At 45.1% G+C, this 22,004-nt stretch overlaps 1 protein-coding gene across 8 annotated transcripts in view; it reads left to right on the top strand.

Annotated features, from left to right (window-relative positions):
• The window catches only part of NMNAT3 (nicotinamide nucleotide adenylyltransferase 3), a 98,541-nt gene that overhangs the window by 21,142 nt on the left and 55,395 nt on the right, over window positions 1-22,004 (top strand). For 2 of the 8 annotated variants that reach the window (XM_074312926.2, XM_074312922.2), the window contains exons 2-3: window positions 14,580-14,709; window positions 18,210-18,359. The exons of 1 other annotated variant lie outside the window; for it this stretch is intronic. In XM_074312926.2, coding sequence (XP_074169027.2) covers window positions 14,613-14,709; window positions 18,210-18,359 — 247 coding nt within the window. In that variant the 5' untranslated portion in view covers window positions 14,580-14,612. Of the gene's footprint in view, window positions 1-14,024; window positions 14,044-14,577; window positions 14,710-18,209; window positions 18,360-22,004 lie in introns of those variants that run through there. 5 more of the 8 variants (XM_019747488.3, XM_019747470.3, XM_074312923.2 and 2 more) reach the window with 4 other exon arrangements.

The raw sequence follows: 22,004 nt of genomic DNA, 5'->3' as shown, positions 1-22,004 counted from the left end.
GACTTCTTAGGAACCTTTTTCTCCAAGCATAAGTATTTTTGTAAAACGGAGTAGACACAATAACACCAGTAACATGACATTGATGAAGCATTGATCCTCAAACTGGAATGTCGGGCATTTTTTCCTCCCTGTGTCCATTGTTCCTTTAACGCCATTGTTTCAATAAGAGCGGCTTTGGTGATGCTCATCATGAAACCCACCTTGTATTTTGATTTTTTTTAAATCCTCTCTTGAGTGAATGTGCATCTCCCTGGTTAAGCACAGCAAGCTCAGGTTTCTCTTCTTGCTTTTGCTTCTGGACTTCCAGGGTTTCGGCCAGAGCTGTTTGCTCTCTAAGAAACAGAGCTGCATTTGGTTCTACAGTAGCCCCCGCTTCTGTTGAGGGAGGAAAGGGAAGGCAGGTTATTGGATCCTGGTCCCCTCTCCTAGGGAAAGAGGCTGCTGGGCATCTATTCACTTTCGCTTTCAAAATTAAAGTGAATTGAATTGAGTTTTGAGCACTTTGCAGTTCTGCCTAAACAGTATGCGGCTGGGACCTGAGAAGCCAGGTTGTGAAGACGCCCTCCAGGTGTATGCTCACAGGCCCACAGAACTGAGAAGGGCTGTGGTCGCCTCGTTCATGCCCAGGTCTTAGGAGGCAGCTTGAGAGAAAGCCAGGGATGTAGAGTCAAATCCCAGCTTATTCCTCCTTGTTCTAGAAGCTTGAACAAATTAGTTCACTTCTCTGAACCCCGATGTTCTCATCTGCAAAGGGGGAATAATAGCATCCAATTGGAATAATACATGTAAAGCAACAGCGCCACGTAAATGGTTAGTGATGATATTATCCCGCTTAAATGCTAACGCTACAGTTTTCCTTGGTTTGTCCACTCTGAGCCATTTAGCCTCATTTCTGGGCCCCCTTGCATTTTGTGGGTACGCTGAATTGGATTGTGGCTCTTGACACATGTGGCTCTTCTACCGGCTGTGACCTGCCTCCAGGCTGAGATGTTACTGAGTCTCCTCAGGGACCCTGCACCTGGCCTGGGCACTGTCCGGCTCAGGGCGGACCCCAGAGTGTGAGAGTCTTTCCAGGCTTGGTGTCCTTCCAGCATCACCTCCAGCCTGGGCTTTCAGGGTTCTAGGTGAGGACCTACGTAGATCTTTCTTGGGCCTGAAGAGGAGGGCTAGACACAAACCAAGGAGTGGGCTTCAGTGGATGGGAGATTTCTGAACACCTGGATGGGGGGCATTCAGGGAACCACTTGCTTAGAACAACAGAAGAGAAATGTCTAGAACAGGAGCACTGAGTCATGGCTGCAGAAGCTTTCACAGGCCATTAGGGGGATGGTTGGGGAGGGGGACAAAATTAAAGAAGGCTATTTTGCACCCTTGCCCAGGACCCTGAGGCAGGACTCTCCTGTTCACTCTTGCTCAGACCTGCCAGCTCCCCACGCAGGCAGCCTGCACTGTGCCACAGACTTGGGCCACCCTAAGTCCTGAAGCTGCCTTTGAGATTCACCCCTTAATTCTCAGGAACCTGGAATCCCATCATCACTGACGGAGAAGCAGTTCAGAGCAGTCAGTATCCTCTTCAGATAAAGTGCCACATGTTATTTATTAGCTATCCCTCTCTTAATATCACGGGTGTTAGGCAGACTTCCTCTTCTCAGGATAACCCCTGGCTTTTGAATCGTTTGGCATGAATATATATGGACTCATTGGTGGAGTTTTTAATCCATTTTGGGGGATTTTTTCCCCCTTTAGATTACTTAGAAATGTACGTTCTCGAGCTAAGGCCTACTATAAAAACTGCTTTGCTAGAAACAGGACTTTTTACAAAACTTAGAGATGAAAATCATACCGCGGGAAGCTAGCGCAGGAGTTTTCATGTTTCAAGGTGTTATGCTCTGCAGGTCTCTAAATATGATCATTTCTGTCAAAGTTCTTCATACAACCAGGCCTGAGTGAGTTTCCTACATTCCTAACAAATTCTTATAAAAATTATAGTTAAGGTTTCGTGACAAACCCATATTCCTATTTTCCAGGATGTTTTCCTTTTACAGTAGAAATGTCCATGGACTACGTTAGGAAGTGATTTTAAATAATCACTTCTGAGGTATGGGGTGAGGAAAATTGTATCTTTTTATGTAAAAGACTATGTGTTGGGTTTTTTTGGTTATTTCTCAGATCCTACTGTTGAGAAGAAATCAGGTATTCCTTTTTGTAAGTGAAGTTATGAAAGCTTCGCTGAAGGGTTATAGAAATAAGATAAATACTTCTCCCCTGGAGTGACGTCAGTGACTTCTGCCTCAAGGAAAGGAAATGCAGTGGAGAATCCCTCCAGGTCCTTTCCAACCTTATGTTTCTCTGAATTTATTACCTGCACAAAAGGGATCTTCTGTATCCCCCCGAGTTTGTCCCAGAGTGCCGGTCTCATTAGGCCTGTGGACGAGGGGTAAGTGTCATGATGCATTCCTTGGATAAAACTTAAAAATCTCCATAACCAAAGAGCTTGGTTTATAAGGCATTGCCATAGTGTGATAGAAGTCTCAGCTTAAGCTCTGATTCCAGCTCTGCCGTTACCTTCCTGTGTGACCTTGGATAGGCACCTTCACTTCTCTGGTCCTCACTTTCCTCAACTATAAAGTGGGGGGTTTGGACCAGATGTTAACCTTCTGCAAATGGGAGAACAAAACCAACAGGGTTCCATACTTTGATTAAGCATAAGCCTTCTAGATACAGCAGTCCCTCTGCTTAAGGAAAAGACCAGCTCCCAATCTTTGTTTTTGTGACAATTTCTGTAAGTACAGGAGATGAAAGTCTTTCTTGAAATTTGTAATAAGGAATTATAAAATGTCATGACTTTTAAAGATTTGCAGCAAATATTGGCGAAACATACTTTGAAAAAGAAACACTTCATATTATTTAGAGAAGAGAGAGAGAGGACCGGTTCCTTTCAATTCTGCAAAAAGCAGTCATTTCACTAAGAGCCGTCACTTAAGAAGTGTTTAGAGACCGCTCACCTTCAAAGCAGTACGTTCATGTAGTATGTGTTTGAGATGGAAGTGATGCACGCCCCGGCTTTTATCCAAAAGGAAATGGTGCTCACAGTTTCTTGTCCAGAAATCTCATCTTTGCTTTGGGGTCCCAAGATACACTCCGATTCATCTCTTCGGTGCCTCTAAATTGACGTGTGAGGTCAGTGCATATTTCCCCTCGCTGTAATAACACCTTTTCGGTACACAATTGATCAGCCTGGCTGTACATTAATCTCAAACAGCGTTTTCAGTGGACAGGTAACTGGGGGACTCTTTTCGTCCGAGAGCTCTGACTTCCTATGTGCTGGAGCATCGTTGGGGGATACTTTAGGGTGTCCTCCTAGGAGGAAGGCTCAGAGGGTCTTTTTCCAAAGCACAGAGCCTCCTGTTCTGCTGGCAACTCACCAACACAAGGAGAGCTGTGCCCAGTAGTGAGCAGAGGAACTGTCTGCCTACCGGGTGAGAAAACCACCCTTCCAGGGCGCAAGACAACCTTTAGAAACACCCTCAGGTAGAATTTCTCAGGAGGAAGTGTTCAAAAGACAGAATCTCCTTGGCTTTGGTGGAAATTGCTGAGTTGGTGACTGGTGACCTTGCCTGCCCCTCTCCTGTGGGAGAGACACGACTCACTTGCCTGGGACGTGAGTCTACTGACTGTGCTCTTTGTTCGTTTTCGAAATAAAAACATGGCAGCACCACTAGGGAGCTTGGCATAAACTCCAAGGATTTTGCCTCTAGCCCTGTAATATCACCTGGCTTGCAGCCAACCTCAGGACGCCGCAGCCTATCTTGAAAGACCATTGGCTGCCCAGTCTTTCGTCAGGCACACCATTCGTGAGGGTCTCCACTGTTTACCAGATCCCTTACTAGACAAGGTTCTCATAGTGTGTCTTTATTGCATGTTCATCTTTTCTTTCTTAAAACTGCAAAAAGAGGACACACTTAGAGAAAAAGTGCATTCGTAAAAAGTAGGAAGTTCAAATCTGTCCACTCCTCTTTCTGTCCCTCCCACACTCCTTGCTTTTCATGAGAGGTAATGATTTACCTTTGATATGTACGCATACAACAGATTAATGCACATATACAAGTGCGTATGTTATATATTGTTTCTGTATACTATACTACGGATAGCTTTTTAACCAAAATGAGAATACCATAATATGGTCTGCAACTTGCCTTTTTTAACCCGACATATATTCATGAATAACCTCTCATGTCAGTATATGTAGCAATAGGTTCTTTTTTAATAGCTGCGTAGTATTATATCGGATTTAACCATTCCCCTGTTGGTACTAGACATTTGGATCTCTAAATTTTTCAATATTATAGATAAATCTTCAGCGAACAGCCTGGTACCATATGCTTGCAGGCATATGGCCATGTTTATTAATAATTACAACTGCATTTGTTTAAAGACGTGCTCTCACGACACACACAAACCTACGTAGCCCTACCTGAGTTATGAGGTTAATTCCTTATCTGTTCAGATGTTTGCTTTAAGAATTATCCATGTTTTCTTCACGCACTCAGCCTCTGCTTCAGGAGGGAATATTGATCAGAGCTACCCCCAAGGCCCTTGGAGTGTGGCAGCCTGCTCTCCTTAACCTGTGCTTCATGGGCCTGACTGTCCTGCATCCAACCCTCTCACGTCCCACTCGCTGGAGGCAGGAAGTTGAATTCTGCCGAATACCGTCAAAAGAACTGCAGAGTATTTGAGATGGGTTTTGTACGAGTTGAAACCCTCCCCTCCAGCCCCTCTACGGATATATTCGTTTCCTAGGGCCATTGTAACAAATTACCACAAACTTCGTGATCATTTAAAACAACAGAAATGTATTCTCTCAGAGTTCTGGAAGCCAAAAGTCTGAAATGATTATCACTGGGCCAAAATCAAGGTGTCAGCAGGGCTCCATTCCCTTCGGAGGCTCTGGGGGAGATCTGTACCTTGCCTCTTCTGGTAGCTGCCAGCATTCCTTGGTTTGGGGCCACATCACTTCGGTCTTCAAGGAAGCATTTCCCAATTTCTCTCGGTTCCATCTCTCTCTCTCTCTCTCTCTCTCTCTCTCTCTCTCTCTCTCTCTCTCTCTCTCTCTGTCTCTCTCTCTCTCTCTCTCTCTCTCTTTCTAATATCCCTTTCCCTCCCTCCTTTAAGGATACATGTGATTGCATTTAGGGCCCTCTGAGTAATCCAGGATAATCTCCTCATCTCAAGATCCTTAACTGAATCACATATGCAAAGACCCTTTTCCTAAATAAGGTAACATCTACAGGTTCCAAGGAATTAGGGCCTGATATCTTTGGGGAACATTATTCAGCAATGGGATTTTCCAACCTTTTCCAATATGCTTTAACTTACTGCTGGGGCACACTTCATATTTCCTTTGAACTCTTTGGAAGAATGTATTTTCATACATAAGGAAGGCAGACGTAGATGCTATTTTACTCTGTGCACTAAAAAATGGACTAGAAAGTCAAGGTCAGATGGAAAATCTCTGGCTGACAAGCTCCTTAAACTGGAGATGACATGGCACAAACCACATGTACAATCGCTACGCGTTCAATTACAAATGTGCCTGCCTCCCCCTTTTAATTTGGAAATATTTAGCTGTATAATAGTTTGCATGCCCTAGTTAGAAGGAAGTTGAGAAGCCATCTGTTCTGCCTTCCCTCCTGCAGATCAAACCACATCCAAACGATGACATTTGTTTTAGATGTGAATACAGTGTTCTACTGTTGAAAACACTGGAGACTGTTAGGCAACACTAAGGGCATAAAGCAGCTATCTCTCAGGTGGTTGGCGGCATCGAAATATAAGGATAAGTTTCATGAGCACACACATGACTGACAGAGTGTGTCTGCTCCTTCCCACTCCCCAGCTCTCCCTGCAAAAGGCCTATTCACAGTTTTGAACGAGGCGCTGCCCTTGCCATGTGAATGCTAATGTCTTCTCCTTCCATTTCCCAATTTCACAGCAGACCTGCATGCTCATAAATTAAACTGCATCGCTCAGCAATACTGTGGGCATTCTAGGATTTAGTCCAACGTGGCCCAAACACAATACTGCCTATTTCAGCAGAACTCCCTTTGGCCACTGCCTGTTAATATATTACAGAGACATTAGGACAGCAATTTGAGAGTGCAGTCCAGGCGGGTAGAGAATATACTTCTTGCACAGAGGTCCGAGGGCAGCCGGGAGTGGCCCAGGGGAATGCGCATGGGGAGAGGTTGGCTCCTTGTATCGGACAGAAGGTGGGGCATAGTTAGACCTACCTCCCCGCCCCAGAAACCGAAGAGATGATGTGTCTGCCAGTCTGACTTTTCATAAATAAGCTTGAGTGTGAATGGCTAGAGTTCAAAAACATAACAAGTCAATTGGAAGAAGTAAAAAACAAACAAACAGACAAAAGCCCCGACTATGGCATGTTGTTGTCACTTTCTAAGCCAGTGAAAAGTTAAAAACATAGCAAAATGCCCACCACTTCACCAGGTTACCAAGGGTAAAGGAAATAGAGAGAAAGGCTTTGCCTTCCAATATGGTAGACTAAACACTTTTGTAATCAAAATGTGTGCACATGGTTTTTTTAAAAAAAAATTTAACTAGTTCAGAAGGGCTTTATTAAAAAGTTACAGCTCCATCCTTACTCCCCTGCCTACTTCCCAAAGGTAGCTGCTCTGTTTAAGTTGTTTTGGGGGTTAAGTGCACACCTCTAAAGTGTATCCTGATCAGATAGCCATAGAATCTGTTATGAAAGATTGATTTAATTCATCTATACTCTGCACCCTACCCTTCTTCCTTCCTCTCAGGGAGTAAGTTTTATCTACTGAAGAATCATAGAGACTGAAGTTGTTTCTGCAAACTGCCCCCATTTGGGTCTACTATCTGACCAACACAATAGCAATTATATACACCGTGAAACATATGTTAGATGAACTTGGTTAAAAATGTTAATCACTGCCCCACACCTGGCTCCCGTCTATTCTGACTTCATAGATCACTACACAGATTTTCAGTCATCTGCTCATGACCATGGCCGTCTGCGTATAGCTCAATAAAGGGAAGATGGGCTGCTTGGCTTATCATTTCTGGAGGAAATTCTATTACATGAGATAGGAAAGGATTGCTCTGGATTTGTTTCTGTCGTGCCCAATGACATTCTCAAATGAACACCTATCCTTGAGCCGCCAGACTGTTGCCTGCTGGGCCCCTGCTGTGGTTCACTGGGCTTCCGCGGGCCTGTTCTGCCTTCTTGCAGAGCCTGGCCCGATTCCCACCTTGCCAGTTATTTCGGGTTCTCCCTGCCATCCTCCTGCTCCCTTGAGGAACTTGATAGCAGTGGCAACTTGTTTTCTTTTTTTTTTTGTGAAGGATAACGAGGCAAGCAAAACACAGTTGCCTTCTTTGTTAGAATTTTTATATTTGATCTTAGGACTCGTCCTAATATTCAGCCCAAGAGGAGTAGGATAGAAAGGAAAGCAGTTTAATGCAGCAAACACAGGGAGGGGCTTGGAAAGTAAGCAGGGAAGCTTGTGAAACAGGTCAGGACCAGAGGGTAACAGGCCATGGATGCCACACTGAGATTCAGCCTTATCCAGAATGTGATTGGTTGGCGGGGGATTGAGCAGGGAATCAGATGTACATGTCAGAGACCCCTGAGCAGCTGAGCAGAGGATGAATCGGAGCATGTGAGACTGGAGACAGGAGACAGGTGAAGAGTGCACTCAGGTCCAATTGAGAAATAATGAGCCCTGATACAGGCAGTGACTGTGGAGTCTGAGAGAGAGATGGATAATAAAGATATTGCAGAGGTGGAACTGACAGGCTGTCAAGGCAAGGGAGAGGGAAGAGACCGGATGGCGGCCAGTTTTGTGCTTTGGTTACTAGAAGGGCCACCGTGCCGTCCCCTCCATCCTTGTGATCAGCTCTGCATTTTGCTGCCATACAGGGAAGCCCCCCAGGGCTGTAGAGGGTGTGGTTTCCCAACACTAAATGTGGCTCATTGCCCCCTGCTGGACTGGAGCGGAACCCTGGGCGTGGAGCCTGGATTAGGCTTGGGCAGAGGAGTCGGAGGGTGCCTGTGAGGTGGGACTCAAGAATGAGGATCCTGAAGCAGCCAGGGCAGCAGACACAATTTATGTTGCGAGAGCAAAATCAAGTCCAGAAGAAGGAAACGGACACCTCAGGTAGGGAGACAGACTCACGTAGGGTGAAGCAAACTGGGCAGACCAGGAAGTGTCCATGTTGGAAGCATGAAGGGGGTGGGACTGTGGACAAACTGCGGCTCTGCTGTTTTGATTTGGGGATACTTCCTCCTCGGTTACTAATACCCGCCTTAGTTTAGGCCATGCTGGGAAGTGGTTGGTGCACTCTGGCTCTCACTTGGATCTACTTTTCACTTGTCCCCCAATGAATAATGTGAATATTCCTATTTACCTTCCACTTTGCATTAGATCCCATGGGATCCCTGCCCTCAAGGCTTTATAGTCCACTAGGCAAGAAAAGTGTGGGGGTTCCACGGTATAAACAGACTGTCACCTTTCAGAGGCCAGAGGCGGGAGCACTGACTTCCAGGTGGGCTGCCAGGGGACTCGCCGTGGCAGAGTTGGTCTGGGAGAGGCCCTTCTAGCTCCAGGAAATGGCATAAACAGAAGCCCAAGGAGCAGGAAGGCTGAGAAGAAACATCACAGAAGGGCAGGTTGTCTCCGCTTGGTGAGGAAATGGACCACATGTAGGGAAGAGAGGGTGGTCAGGAGACAATGAGGGATGAGGGATGACAGATGAAGGATGTGACCTAGCAAATAAATGCCAGTGGAGGACAAATTATGGAAGACTTTATCACTGGCTTGGCACACAGGCCCAGATTTTATAGTGTTTGGCTCAGGTAAACACTCAATAGTTTATCACATTAGTTTGGGTGATTGAACTCAAACTTTCAAAGTGGTTAATCTGTTTAGTATACTGAGAAAAGATTGGATTGGAGCCAGATTGGTGGGGGCAGGGGGGAGGTGATTCCAGAGTTTCTCTCCCCTTATCAAGTATGGGCGCCATCGCTGGGAGTGGGGTAGGGGCCTGTCCAGCCTTCATCCATTTCCTCTCTCTGGGAACAGCAGTATACACTGGTGTGAGCTGCAGGGACCTTGTCTGTACCATGCGACCCTGTCCAGGGTAAGACCATGGCACTGCCCTGTCCCTTGTCCACCCTAAGATCTCATGTTCCCTTTTCCTTTATTCTCTGTAATGGGCCAATAGCCTTCTGATAATTTCATGCTCTTCCCCTGCTTGTGTTGGGTAGGGAAGGGAACTAAGATAACCAGATAAGCTCATTTACCTTGTTTGCAATTCTTAAAAATCCTAATTGATACAAGAAAGTAATGAGATTCTATAGTAGGGTGGGTCTCAGTAGTGGGGAAAGTGAAGACCTGATGTAGGGTTATCACAGGGGGGCGGCCTGCGGGGTCTCTGCTCCCACTCCCCACATAAGAATGCAGGACATGGTGAGACCAAAAAGGAACACCCACAGAGCCATAGATGGGGGAGTCATACCACTATAGTCTCACTGGACGCTGGGTTCACACGACGTGCGACCTGCTGTCTGCTTTTCTGCCAACCGACCCACTCTCCTCGACTTACCTCGACTCTCCTCCCGACTCCACTCCCAAACACAGCCGCGGCAGTTATATTAGTGGCCAATGGCTAACTAGCTACAGCTGACGGCCAACTAACCACAACCAATGGCCATCTACTACATGAGTCAGCAGCCCCCCACGTGAGGCCGAGAGCCGGAAACTGCTCTCTGGGGCTCTGTCCCCATAAGGGTCATCTCCATGAATGTGGTAGGGAGTGGAGAGAAAGGCATGGGGATTTAGTCTGTGGACTTTGGGGTGAGGCTTCTTTCTCTCTTGAGGATTTGTGGTCAGCTCCACATGGTCTGCTGCTAAGTAGGGCATCACTGCTGCCTGCCAGGTCTGGTGGTTCAGACAATGGCTTGAGCTTCTTGACAGCTGTGTACTCGTACCATTGCTAAAAACCGTAAACTCTGAAGGCTGGAAATAGCCCAAGTGATTTGAGCTTTTGCTCACTTGTAAATGTTTGAGTATTGTGTCCACAAATTGCAAATTGAGTAACTCAATTTTGAGGCACAGCTGTTATTTGGAAAAGACCCATCTAGGAACTCAAACTCCTTGCAAAATGATTGTGCTTTATTTTTGTCAAGTATCAGACAACCATTAAACTGCCAAGCCATATGGCAAATGCCCACTCGAAGCAGAGTGCGACAGTGCACCATAATGAATCTGTTTTTGGGGGAAGGAGATAGGACAGTCTGGTTTTTGTGATCTACAGAAAAGCAGATTTGCTGCTGCACATTTCAGCCTTCTAGAGTCCTGAGTAAGGATTTTTCTTCCCATGAAAAATTCATATAAAAAATTAAGTTATGGTAGATTTTTTTTTTCCTTAGGTGTATTTTGCCTTTCAAACAATATCCATTTGAGTGTCTGCATGTAAAATAGGTTTAACTGGGGCAATAGAAACTTCCAAAAGTTTACACACTTTTTCATTTTTTTATATACTAATTCATTGAACATTCTTTAGATCTCAGTCTGTCAGTTAGACTTAGGTTTAGCTGCATAGAACAGAAAGATAGAAAATAATGGTGGTTTAAAAGATTCTTTCTCCCCGAGGTAAAAGAAGCCCAGAGGTATGGGGCTAGTATGGCAGCTTCAGGGCCATCAGCGTCCTGGCCGTCTCTTGGATTATTCTGTCCAATCTGTATTTGGTCCTCCTCTTCAGGTTCTGGTAGAGCTGCCATCATCCAGCCATCACATTCTAGAAAGCACAAGTGGGGAAGAAGGGAAGGGCATGCCTTTTCCTTTTAAAGAGCGCTCCTGGAAGTATCACCCAACATTTCTATTTGTAGATTACAAGCCAAACCTTATTCACATGGTCTCACCCTCCTGCAGAGACGAGGGAATGTAATAATATGTGCAGCTAAAGACAGAGATTCTGTTACTAAAGAGGGAGGGAAAATGGATATTGGTAAGTTACCAGCAGACTGAGCTGCCTGAGATCCGAAGGTGTGCTTCCTGCTACATTGCCATCATCTGGAGGACAGGGGCCAGGTTTTATTTATCCCTGTCCCTCTAAAGCACGAGCACAGTGGCAGTTACTTTGTGATTTTGTCTGCTACTTTGCAGACCTGGGCATTTCTCACCTACCCACTTTCCTACCTTCTTTTTTCCAAGTTGACAAGTCGGCTGTGATTTGGGGCGTATTTATTCTTCATCACCAGAAGATGTTATTTCTACCCGAATGACATTAAACGACCCATTCCTCTGTTTCTCAGTATCGACTCTTAGCTCAGGTCCAGGGACAAGTGACGCTTAGAGCTGAGTATTTCTGGTTGGTGCTAGATGGAAGACCACAGCAGTGGCACTTGGGAGCGGCCTTCCTCGGGAGCACTCTTCTGTGGTGACATCTCCCAAACTGAGAAGGCTGACAGCTTCCTAAGGGCCACTAGATTTTGATCATAGGTGAATATAAAAATGCTGCAGCCTTTTTCAAACAAGGTGAACAAACATATAGAAGCAGAGGTGGGTATGGCGAATTCTGCTTTAAGCATAATGGAAAGAAAGAGAAAGGAGCTAGTATTTCTGGAGAACTAACTACGGGCTGGCTAGGTACTGTGCCAGGTGGGTCAATTCTGATAACCCCCATGACAACCCTAGGAGGCTTGTAATTTATCTCTATTTTCCGTGTGTCTCACCGAGGCTGGGGAGAAGTTGATTAGGGCTCTTCACCAGAAAGCAAGCACAAACCCTTCCCTCCCAGCTGTGTTGAAAGAATCAGCCTCGATGTGGAGTTTTGTCACAGTGCCCGGCCTGTCACTCAGTAAACCAGGTAGCTGGTACTCAGATTCCACCTCCTGAGGGTGGGGAGACGGGAGACCTCGTTCCATTCCTTGGGCTCCTTCACATCTTTTGAAAATTCTCAAAACTGAAGAACCAGGCTGCGTTTGCCTGGGAGTCTCATAATTAGGATGAGGGCTTAATTGGCATGTTTGTTTCCTCCGGGGGTGGCTGGCAGAGGATCCTCACACCCGACAAAGAAGGCTTGCTTTGCTTTTGTTCGTAGCACAGTGCGCCCATAGCAACAGCAGGTGAAGCCAACAAAGTTGAAAAGAAAAAGCACCCAGAGTTCACGTGAAGGTTGATTGCCCTGGAGAAGTTGACACACTCGCACAGATGGCAATGATTTTGCCAGGTCCTGAAAAATGTGCTCGTCAATCCCACAAATACATACTGCGTCTCTTGTTTTCTTTAAGATGAGGAGTCCGGTCAATAGGTCTGTGTAATGAAAGATGTTTGTAGAACCCATTTCCATTCTGCCCGAAGCCATCTGCTTTATGTCTATAATAAACAGGGATGTTTTCAGCTGCTTTTCCGGGCCAGGTCCTGTTAGAAGCGCTCACCACAGGGAAAGGTAAATTGACTGCCTCCCAAACGATGAGCGTTCGCACATTACATCTGCGGTGACGGGCACTTAACCTTCCCGGCTCGCCTTTCCTCTCTGTGTCTCTGCGACGGCCTGTGACAAATGGGCTGAGGGGCGCTTGCTTAGTTAGAATTTAGTACGTGTGGGGCATTGGCCAGCATCACACTACTTGGTGATTAAGGTGATATGTAGGCAGCAGGGAAGGCCATCCTCCGGGAAGCTGGGGACTGCCTAACCTCTTCGGGTAACCATCCTGGGCCTTCCTGATCCATCATCAGGGGAACACTTTCCAAAACAGAAATATGAGTAAGTCACATGCCGGTTTAAAATCCTTCAGAGGCTCCTCATTATCCATAGGATAAAATCTACACCCACAGACCCCTTGGGGGCCTGCATGATCCTTGCACCCTCTGCAGCCTCAGCTTGGGCCACCCACACGTCAGTTCACACCCACCCATGGCCACAATGATATGCTTTTAGCTCATGACCCACCTATGGTGGTGGTTCCTACACTTTTGCAGTGCTGGTCCCTGGGCCCGAAACACCTGTCAGCATCCTCCTCACTAGCTCAATTCCTGCACCTTTCCTGCCCTAGCCTGAAGGCACCTCAGAGAACCAGCCCCTCCATGAGTGAGTGTGTTAGTTTCCTCTGGCTGCTGTACCAAAGCACCACAAATTATTGGCTTCAAACAACCCAATTTCATTTTACAGTTCTAGAGGTTAGAAGTCTGAAATGAAGGTGTCGGCGGGGCTGTGTTCCTTCTGAAGGCTCTCGGGGAGAATGTTTCCTTGCCAGTTCCAGCGTCTAGAGGCCGTTGGCGCTGCTTGGTTCATGGCCCCTTCCTCCATCTTCAAAGTCAGCTGCATAGCATCTTCTTTCTGTGCGCTGCTTTGGTCCTTACATCTATATCTGTCTGAGCCTCCTGCCTCCCTCTTATTAGGACCCTCTGCATAAAATTGGGCCATCTGGATAACCTAGGATGATCTCCCCATTTCAAGATCCTTAATTTAATCACATCTACAAAGTCCCTTGGCCTGCCAGAGCGGCTCTGGTGACCTCCAGGTTTCCAGGACAGAGGGGAAAACTTCGGTGTCATGTTCAGGAGGACAGTGGGTCCTTGTTGGTGGGATCCTGGCATTGAAGATGGCACAGCAGGGCAGGAATGCCTTACCTGACTTAGGTCTGAGTCAGGTGAGGTGGGGTCTGGGTGGGGGGGGGGGTCTTAAGTTCCTCTAGGAAGCCAGAAAGGTCAGTTTATATCTCTGGAAGTTTATATCTTGAATGTTTGGGACAAAACCAAAGAGAGAAGGTGGCGGTCTGCAAAGGATGATGTGTGGTTGGCAACGTTCACTCATTCTCTCGTTCATCCCACATGCCTTTCCTGAGCTGGGAACCGTGCAGGAGTTGAGGGGACCCAGCTGAATAGGAAACCACCCTGTCAGAATTTATCTTCTACTTGGGGAAGAGCGACATGGGACCCAATCAATGATGGTTCTATGGCTGACGAAAGAAGAAAGTGATCAAATGTGGAGCAGGTACATTAGCCCAGTGGGGGAGAGAGGCACTGGGTAAAGCCTCCAAGGAGAAAACCTTCACAGCAGGAGTGAGGAGGGCGTTTCAGGTGGTCGGAGCAGCACTGACAGGAGCCAGGAGAAGGGAAGCCGCACGTATTTGAGGAGCGGGAAGACGTGCTGTCAGGATGACGGTACACCGAGTGGGGGCCAGGGCCAGAAGTGGCATCTCCTTGGCCTCATCTCCAGTTTAATGATAAATTCCAAGAAGGCCATATGCTGCTTTCTCAACTCGTTAAATCCTTCAGCAGCAATTATCGCTCACTCTATGGACTTCTATTAAATGCTTATTGATGAGAAGCCTTCCCCAACAGCAAAAGTCTCCCACGCTCACTCCGTCTCGCTAGATATTATTAGAGGATATTAGTCGATGAGTCACTTTTATGGCATGCATCTGGCCTTGTGTCTGATGAGACTTGCACTCAAATTGGAGCCTGGTTAATTCTCCTGGTGGACCCCTGGAGTGAGTCCTTTTCAACCCTGTCATTGTATTTCTCTAGGTTTGGGCTTGGTAGGGGGTTTCGTGGACGCAAATGAGAGCATACAAACGATGCGGCTGCACTGCTCTCCTTCTTGAGCCTGGGACCGTGCACGCACTGCCTGCTCTGCCTGAGACACTGCTCGGACAGGGTAAGTGACCGTTAGAGCAGTGTGGCTCTGCGTGCCCACGGCACGGAAAGAAAAGAAAGGCACTTTCTCAGTGTCATTTATTCTTCTTCCCAACATTGCACTCCATTGCTGTTGATGCCATCATTCAAACAAATGTTCTAATTTACAGTTTTCTGGGAACTTTTGGAAAAATGGATCAAAACCCCAGGTTACCTGAAGTGCTGCAGTTACATGTTTCAATGGGCCCTAAAAAATTATGTTTTGTCAAACATGAAATAGAATTTTGAAAGGCTTCATAATAGTTGTGGGAAACAGCCAGCCTCTTCAGATACGTTCCTCACAAGGCTGTTCTTATGAATAGCTCAGCACACTCTGCAAATAATATCTCATGAAATCATCCAGTCTTCCTGGGAAGAAGCTAGTAGCAATAGATTGCAGGCTGCTTTCTCATACAGTAGGGGGTGTTCCTTCTGCTTCAAAAGAAGCTGGAAGTAACCACAGCCCACCTAGGTTGAGGGTGTTTTAGCTTCACGCTGTAACTCACAATAGATCCAGAACAGTTTCTCTACATTAGGAGGTGTGTTGGGCCTACCCACCACCAGGATGCAGGTCCTTTGTCTAGTGGGCAGGGCCTTTTCCAGTCTTCACTGAGCCTGACTCTGGGCCCGGCTCTGTGCTTGAAGCTGAGATCCAGAGGTGAAAAAAACACCACTCCTGCTCTTAAGGGGCGTACTGTCTGGTGAGTAGGAAAGACACAAGAGCAGGTTTTTGCAGCAGGTAGGTATGTGATTTGCTAAAGGTAGATCAGAGATCATCTAACCCAAGCTTGGTGTCAGAAAAGCCTTCTGTACTGTGAACTCCCTGACAGTTGTATTTCCAACTCTGTGGCAGGACACTGTGGATTAGTTAATCCTCTTCCCAACTCGTTTTTTTCTCTGATTCCCACTGGAGAGGCTGCAAAGCTAAAAACTTGCTTTTCCAGCCTCCCTTGTAGCTAGAGTGAACATGTGACCCAGTTCTGGCCAGAGACAGAAGCAAAATCTACAGGGGGCTCTGGGAAAGCTCTTGTGTTCTTGACTACAAAGGGACAACCAGTCTACTCTAGCACCTCGATCCTTCTTCTTGCCTTGGTTGTATTCATGATGGCTGTAGCTACAGCAGTAATCTTACGGTCATGAGGGAAAGCTGAGAGAATTGCAGGTCATTGTAGAGCTGTGATCCAGTGCCAGCAGTGCCAACTTCTAGGCGTTTTGTCATGTGGGAAACAAATCACCTCTATTTGTGAAAGCCGTTGAGGTTCGGCTTCTGGGACTTGCAACCAGATGCATCCCTAACTAATAACAGTCACCTAGCAGGCAGTCCAGAAATAGTGATGAAAGTCAGAAATAATCTGATCACCTGAGTTGGGTGTTAACAGATGGGGGTGTGCTCAGGCTGTTCCAGTTGGAGGACACTGAAATAGCATGTACAAGAGCTTGAAGCAGGAAGCCATGAGGAGCTCACAAAGACACCACAAACAAGTAGCTCATCGTTGCTAACGTATGAGGCAGGCAGTGGTTGGGAACAAGCCTGGAGAAGCAGACAGCAGGAACCAGATTAGAACAGTTGCCTTAGATGCAAAGACAGACCCGGGTTCCAATGACAGAGAACTGTCCGTGTTCCCCCTGGAAATGCAGAATTACAGTCAAGGCCACCGTAGCAAGAGGAGTAAGAGGAAGTGAATGCATTCTTCCTCTGTATGAGTCATGTGTTGCTGCATAACAAATTACCCTCCAGCTCACAGTTTCACACAACACACAGTTACGATTGCCCCATTTCTGTGGGTCAGGAAGAGAGGGGCTCACCTGGGCTCCTGACTCAAGAATCTCTTACAGGACTATAATCAGGGTGTTCACAGGGTACAGTCTCATCCAAGGACTTGGCCCAGGAAGGATCCACTTCTACATTCACACACATGGTTGCTGGCAGGATTCAGTTCTTCATGGGCTGTTGGCACCAGGGGTCTCCTTCAGCTCCTCACCCCGTGGGTCACTCCATGAGACAACTCACAACAGGGCAGCTGACGTCATCAGAGTGAGCAAGCGAGAAAGCAGACGAGGGAAGCCAGGGTCTTTTTGTAACCTTCTTTCAGAAACGGAATTCCACTCCGTTGCTGTAATTGACTCATCAGAAACAAGTTACTAGGCCCCGCCCACACTCACGGGGAGGGGACGACAGGTGAATGCTAGGAGGGGCGCATTGTTGGGAGCCATTTTGGAAGCCGCCAACCACGAGCACCGGCCACCTCCTTTCTCCTTCTCCCTTGTCATGGTCATCACCACAGCCACAGTGATTGTTGATTAAACACTTCTTATGCACCAGGCACTTTCCATACATAGCTCATTTACCCTCACAACAACCCTATAAAAGTAAGTACTGTTATCCCCATCTTGCATGTTAGGAGACTGAAGCTCCGAGAGGGACTGTGATTTGCCCTACACCACACGGCCAGTGAAAGGTAGAGTTAGGAGTTGAACTGAGGCCTAACTCCAGGGGGGCTCTTCACCACCACTGGAGCAGGCAGCGCCTCAGAGACAGAAGAGCCGTGTCTGCTAGCCTGGAGCCCAGGCTCCTTTCTGCTGTCCTTTAACCTCATCGGTGCTAAAAGCCGATGGGGGTGGAGACAAGAGGGTAGGTTAGGCCCACTCAGAATGCTTAGGCCTCAGGGAAAGGATCACGGGTAAAATCAGAAAAGATCTGTAGATTAGATAATAGTCCTGTAACAATATTAATTTTCTGATTTTAATCATTTCTCTGTAGTTATATAAGAAAATGTCTTTGTTCTTAGGAAACATTGAAGTATTTAGTGGTAAAGAAGTATTATATCTATAACTGACTCTCAAACATTTCAGAAAATAATTACTTATAGGTATGAGTGTGTGTGTGTGTGTGTGTGTGTGTGTGTGTGTGTGTGTGGAGAGAGAGAGAGAATGATAAAGCAAGTGTGGTAAGATGTTAACATTTGGGGAATCTGGGTAAAGGGTATATAGGAATTCTTTGCATAAATTTTGCAACTTTTCTTGTAAGTCGGAAATTATTTTAAAATAAGTTTTTCTAAAGTACTAGCCTACACTGGGACTCGAGTCCTACTTGGACTATCAAAGATGACATTATGAGGGTCTTACATCCCTCCTTTTGACCCCAAGGAGATGGAGACCCGTCAGAGCCCAGGAGGGCATAGAGCTTACAAGCAGATCCTGGCCTGTGAGGTCAGGCTGCCCGAGTTGCAGTCCTGGCCTGCAGCTGCTAAGGTCCCTGAGCCATGTAAGTAATGGTTCAGGGTTGTTGAAAGGATTTGGTGAGACCAGGGATATCCAGTTCCTGGCCCACTGTGAGCCTTTCATAAACGTTGTTATTGTTATTATTGCCTCCTCAGTCATCTTACTGAGTGAGAACTAATGCCTTGTGTTTGGTTTTGAGACACTGATATGGACAGTTGTCTTGGTGCCACCTCCCTGACTTGCATTTTTGTTCCCGTGAAGGCAGGGTGGCCACTGCGGTGGGTGTGGATGTGCCTGACAAGATGAAGACCCGAATCCCTGTGGTGCTCCTAGCCTGTGGCTCCTTCAACCCCATCACCAACATGCACCTGCGCTTATTTGAGGTAGCCAGAGACCACCTGCACCAAACAGGTCAGTCAGGGGGCCAGGCCGTGGGTTGGGCCTCACGGGCTTCGCTGGCTGCTGTCATCATCACTGTTATTACACGTAAAAGTGCTCGGTTCATTCATTCATTCATTCACAGCATAACTGGTGGCGTACATTTCCCCCATTATATTCTGAGGGCTCACACCCCTTAGCCGTGTGACAAGAAACAAGTCATATCCCTGGCTGTAAAGTCGAGCCCTGCTCAGGGTTTCTCCACCCCCTGCCCACCTCATGTTATCCATCAATGCTAAAGACCTGGGCACGTTATAGAAGCTGTGCCTCTGTCAGGGCATCCTCCCTGGTGCTCCCAGAAAGCATTTACCTACACAGCCAGATGACTAGGTAGCATGTGTCTTTGAGAACTGCTGCTACTCTTCAGTGGGGAAGCAAACATGATACAGTTGACCCTGGAACAACGCAGGGGATAGGGGCACTGAATCCCCACGCAGCTGAAAATCCATGTATAACTTTTGACTCCTCAAAAAGTTAGTTTTCCCTCAGTATTCATGGGGGATTGGTTCCAAGACGTCCGTGGATACCTAAATCCATGTATGCTCAAGTCCCTTTTATAAAATAGCGTAGAATAATGCAGAAAATGCTGTCTTCAGCCCACAGTTGGTTGATGCCCTGCATGTGAAATCCACAGATACAGAGGGCAGACTGTGTATTTACCCAAAAAAATCCACGTATAATTGGACCCATGCAGTTCAAACCGATATTGTTCAAGGGTCAATGTATAATGGGGATTTTGACATTTTCTCCTTTGAAAGAATAGATCTTAGATAACAAATTAACAGTCTTAGATAGAGGGCATTTCCAACACAGATAGCATGGCTTTGCCAGAAATATTTAATGTGGGACTGTTTCATCTCCTTGACTGTCCATTTCATTATCAAGAGAGTAAAATGGCATTTGGAATCTGCTTGATTATTTCTAAAGAATACAAATCATTTATATATTGCTGTCAGATATATATGAAAGCATTTATTATGTATTTATATGTCTTATATAGTCATATATGTATTTCGTGTTTTTGTATTGTTCAAAGTGTTTGTCTTTAAGGCCTTGTTTTTACACCAGAATCAGTTCTTATTTACTTTTAGTGTAAAAAAAAAAAAGTATTTGAGTAACATGTAAATCATTTCTTCCAAGAAATTATATACAATGTCAGTTTATTTTAAAGGAAATGCTTTTGTTTACACAACATTTTTTTGTTATTCAAAAAGTAAAAGAGGGTGTCTATCCTTCATAAATAAATAGCTCTTTCAAAGGAATAAAAAAATCCAAACAATTCCACTAAAACTGGTCAGTGAACATTAGTAGGCAATATACCAAAGAAGAACTATAAATGGTCAATAAGTTTTGGAAAAGATGCTCGGCATCACTAATAATCAGTGAACATGCAAATAAAAACATGTTAAACACCACACGGTTATAAGCACCACGAGGACAGTTACGGTGGCTGCTTGAGCACCACAGAATTGCCACCACTGGACTTGTAGTTGGTGCTCAGTGAATATCTGTTGTAGGAGTAAATAGTTTCAGCTTATGAGATTGGCAAAGATTAAAGATTGACAGAATTCAGTGCTGGCAGGATAGGGAGGGACATAGACACTCTCATATATTTGTAGTGATAGGATAAGTGATATTTGGAGGGCACTTTGCTCCTCTGTGACAAAAAATTTAAAGTCTGTACCCATACCCATAATGAGGAGGAAAATCAATCAAAACTGAAGAAGTGACACAGATGTTAGAACTAGCAGAGAAGGACATTAAAACAGTTACTATAATTATGCACCATATGTTTAAAAATTAAATAAAGACATGGAAAATATAAAAAGGATTCAAATCAAATATCTAGAGATGAAAACTACAATACATAAAATGAAAAATACACTGGATGGCATTAACAACAGATTAAACGTTACAGAAAGAAAAGCCAGTGAACTTGAAAATATTGCAACAGAAACTATGTAAAGTGACATAAAGAGAGAAAAAAAGAATTTAAAAAAGAAAGAAAAGAATCTCAATGAGTTATGAGATAACTTAAAATGTATTAATATATTTTTATTAGAATCCCAGAAGGAAATAAAAACCAAACAGGAAAAGGTATTTGAAGAAATGATCACTGTAATTTATGATAACAGAGGCACAAGTAACAAAAGAAAAAATAGACAAATTGGACTTGATGAAAATTTTTAAAATGTTACGCATCAAAAGACACTGTTGGGGCAGCCGGATGGCTCAGTTGGTTAGAGCGCAAGCTCTCAAAAACAAGGTTGCCTCTCATTTGTTTGTCTTGTTCTTTTGTTGTTTTTGGTTTATATACCACATATCAGTGAAATCATATGGTTCTCTGCTTTTTCTGTCTGACTTATTTCGCTTAGCATTATACTCTCAAGATCCATCCATGTTGTCGCAAATGTTCCTATATCATCTTTTCTTACTGCTGAATAGTATTCCATTGTGTATATATACCACAACTTCTTTATCCATTCATCTAAAAAACTCATAGACACAGACAATAGTTTAGTGGTTACCAGAGGGTAAGAGGAGTGGGGGGTGGAAGATGAGGGTAAGGGGGATCAAATATATGGTGATGGAAGGAGAACTGACTCTGGGTGGTGAACACACAATGTGATTTATAGATGATGTAATACAGAATTGTACACCTGAAATCTATGTAATTTTACTAACAATTGTCACCCCAATAAATTTTAAAAAAAACAAGGTTGTCGGTTCAATTCCCACATGGGATGGTGGGCTGTGGCCCCTGCAACTAAAGATTGAAAACGGCAACTGGACTTGGAGCTGAGCTGTACCCTCCACAACTAGATTGAAGGACAATGACTTAGAGCTGATGGGCCCTGGAGAACACTGTTCCCCAATATTCCCCAATGAAATTTATTAATAAAAAAAAAGACGCTGTCAACAGACTAAAAATGCAGCCCACAGAATGGGAGGGAAATATTTGCAAATCATATCTAATAATTGCATAATATCCAGAATACATAGAGAACGCATAAAATCAATAATAAAAAGCAACCAACCCGATTCAAAAATGGGCAAAGGACTTGAATAGACATTTCTCCAAAGAAGATACACAAATGGCCAAGAAACACAAGAGATACGCAACATCACTAATCATTAGGGAAATGCAAGTCAAGTAAAAATGAGATTCCACCATTCACCCATTAGGATGTCTACCGTGTTTCCCCGAAAATAAGACCTACCCGGACCATCAGCTCTAATGCGTCTTTTGGAGCAAAAATTAATATAAAACCTGTCTTATATTATATTATTTTACATAAGACCCGGTTTTATATTATATTATATAAGACCCAGTCTTATAGTATATTAAAATAAGACTGGGTCTTATATTAATTTTTGCTCTAAAATACGCATTAGAGCTGATGGTCCAGGTAGGTCTTATTTTGGGGGAAACATGGTACTATAAAAAAAAAAACACAAAAAAAACAGAAAACAAGTGTTAGTGAGGATGTGGAGAAATTGGAGCCCTTGGGCACTTTTGGTGGGAATGCAAAATTGTGGAAAACAGTATGGAATTTTCTCAAAAAATTAAAACTAGAATTTCCATTTGACCCAGCAATTCCACTTCAGGGTATATCC

The sequence above is a fragment of the Rhinolophus sinicus genome, chromosome 5, assembly GCF_057876585.1.
Source record: "Rhinolophus sinicus isolate RSI-liver-muscle chromosome 5, RSI-T2T, whole genome shotgun sequence".
Lineage (NCBI taxonomy): Eukaryota > Metazoa > Chordata > Mammalia > Chiroptera > Rhinolophidae > Rhinolophus > Rhinolophus sinicus.
Note: the sequence above shows the minus strand (reverse complement) of the source record. Positions and strands in the feature narration are given on the sequence as shown.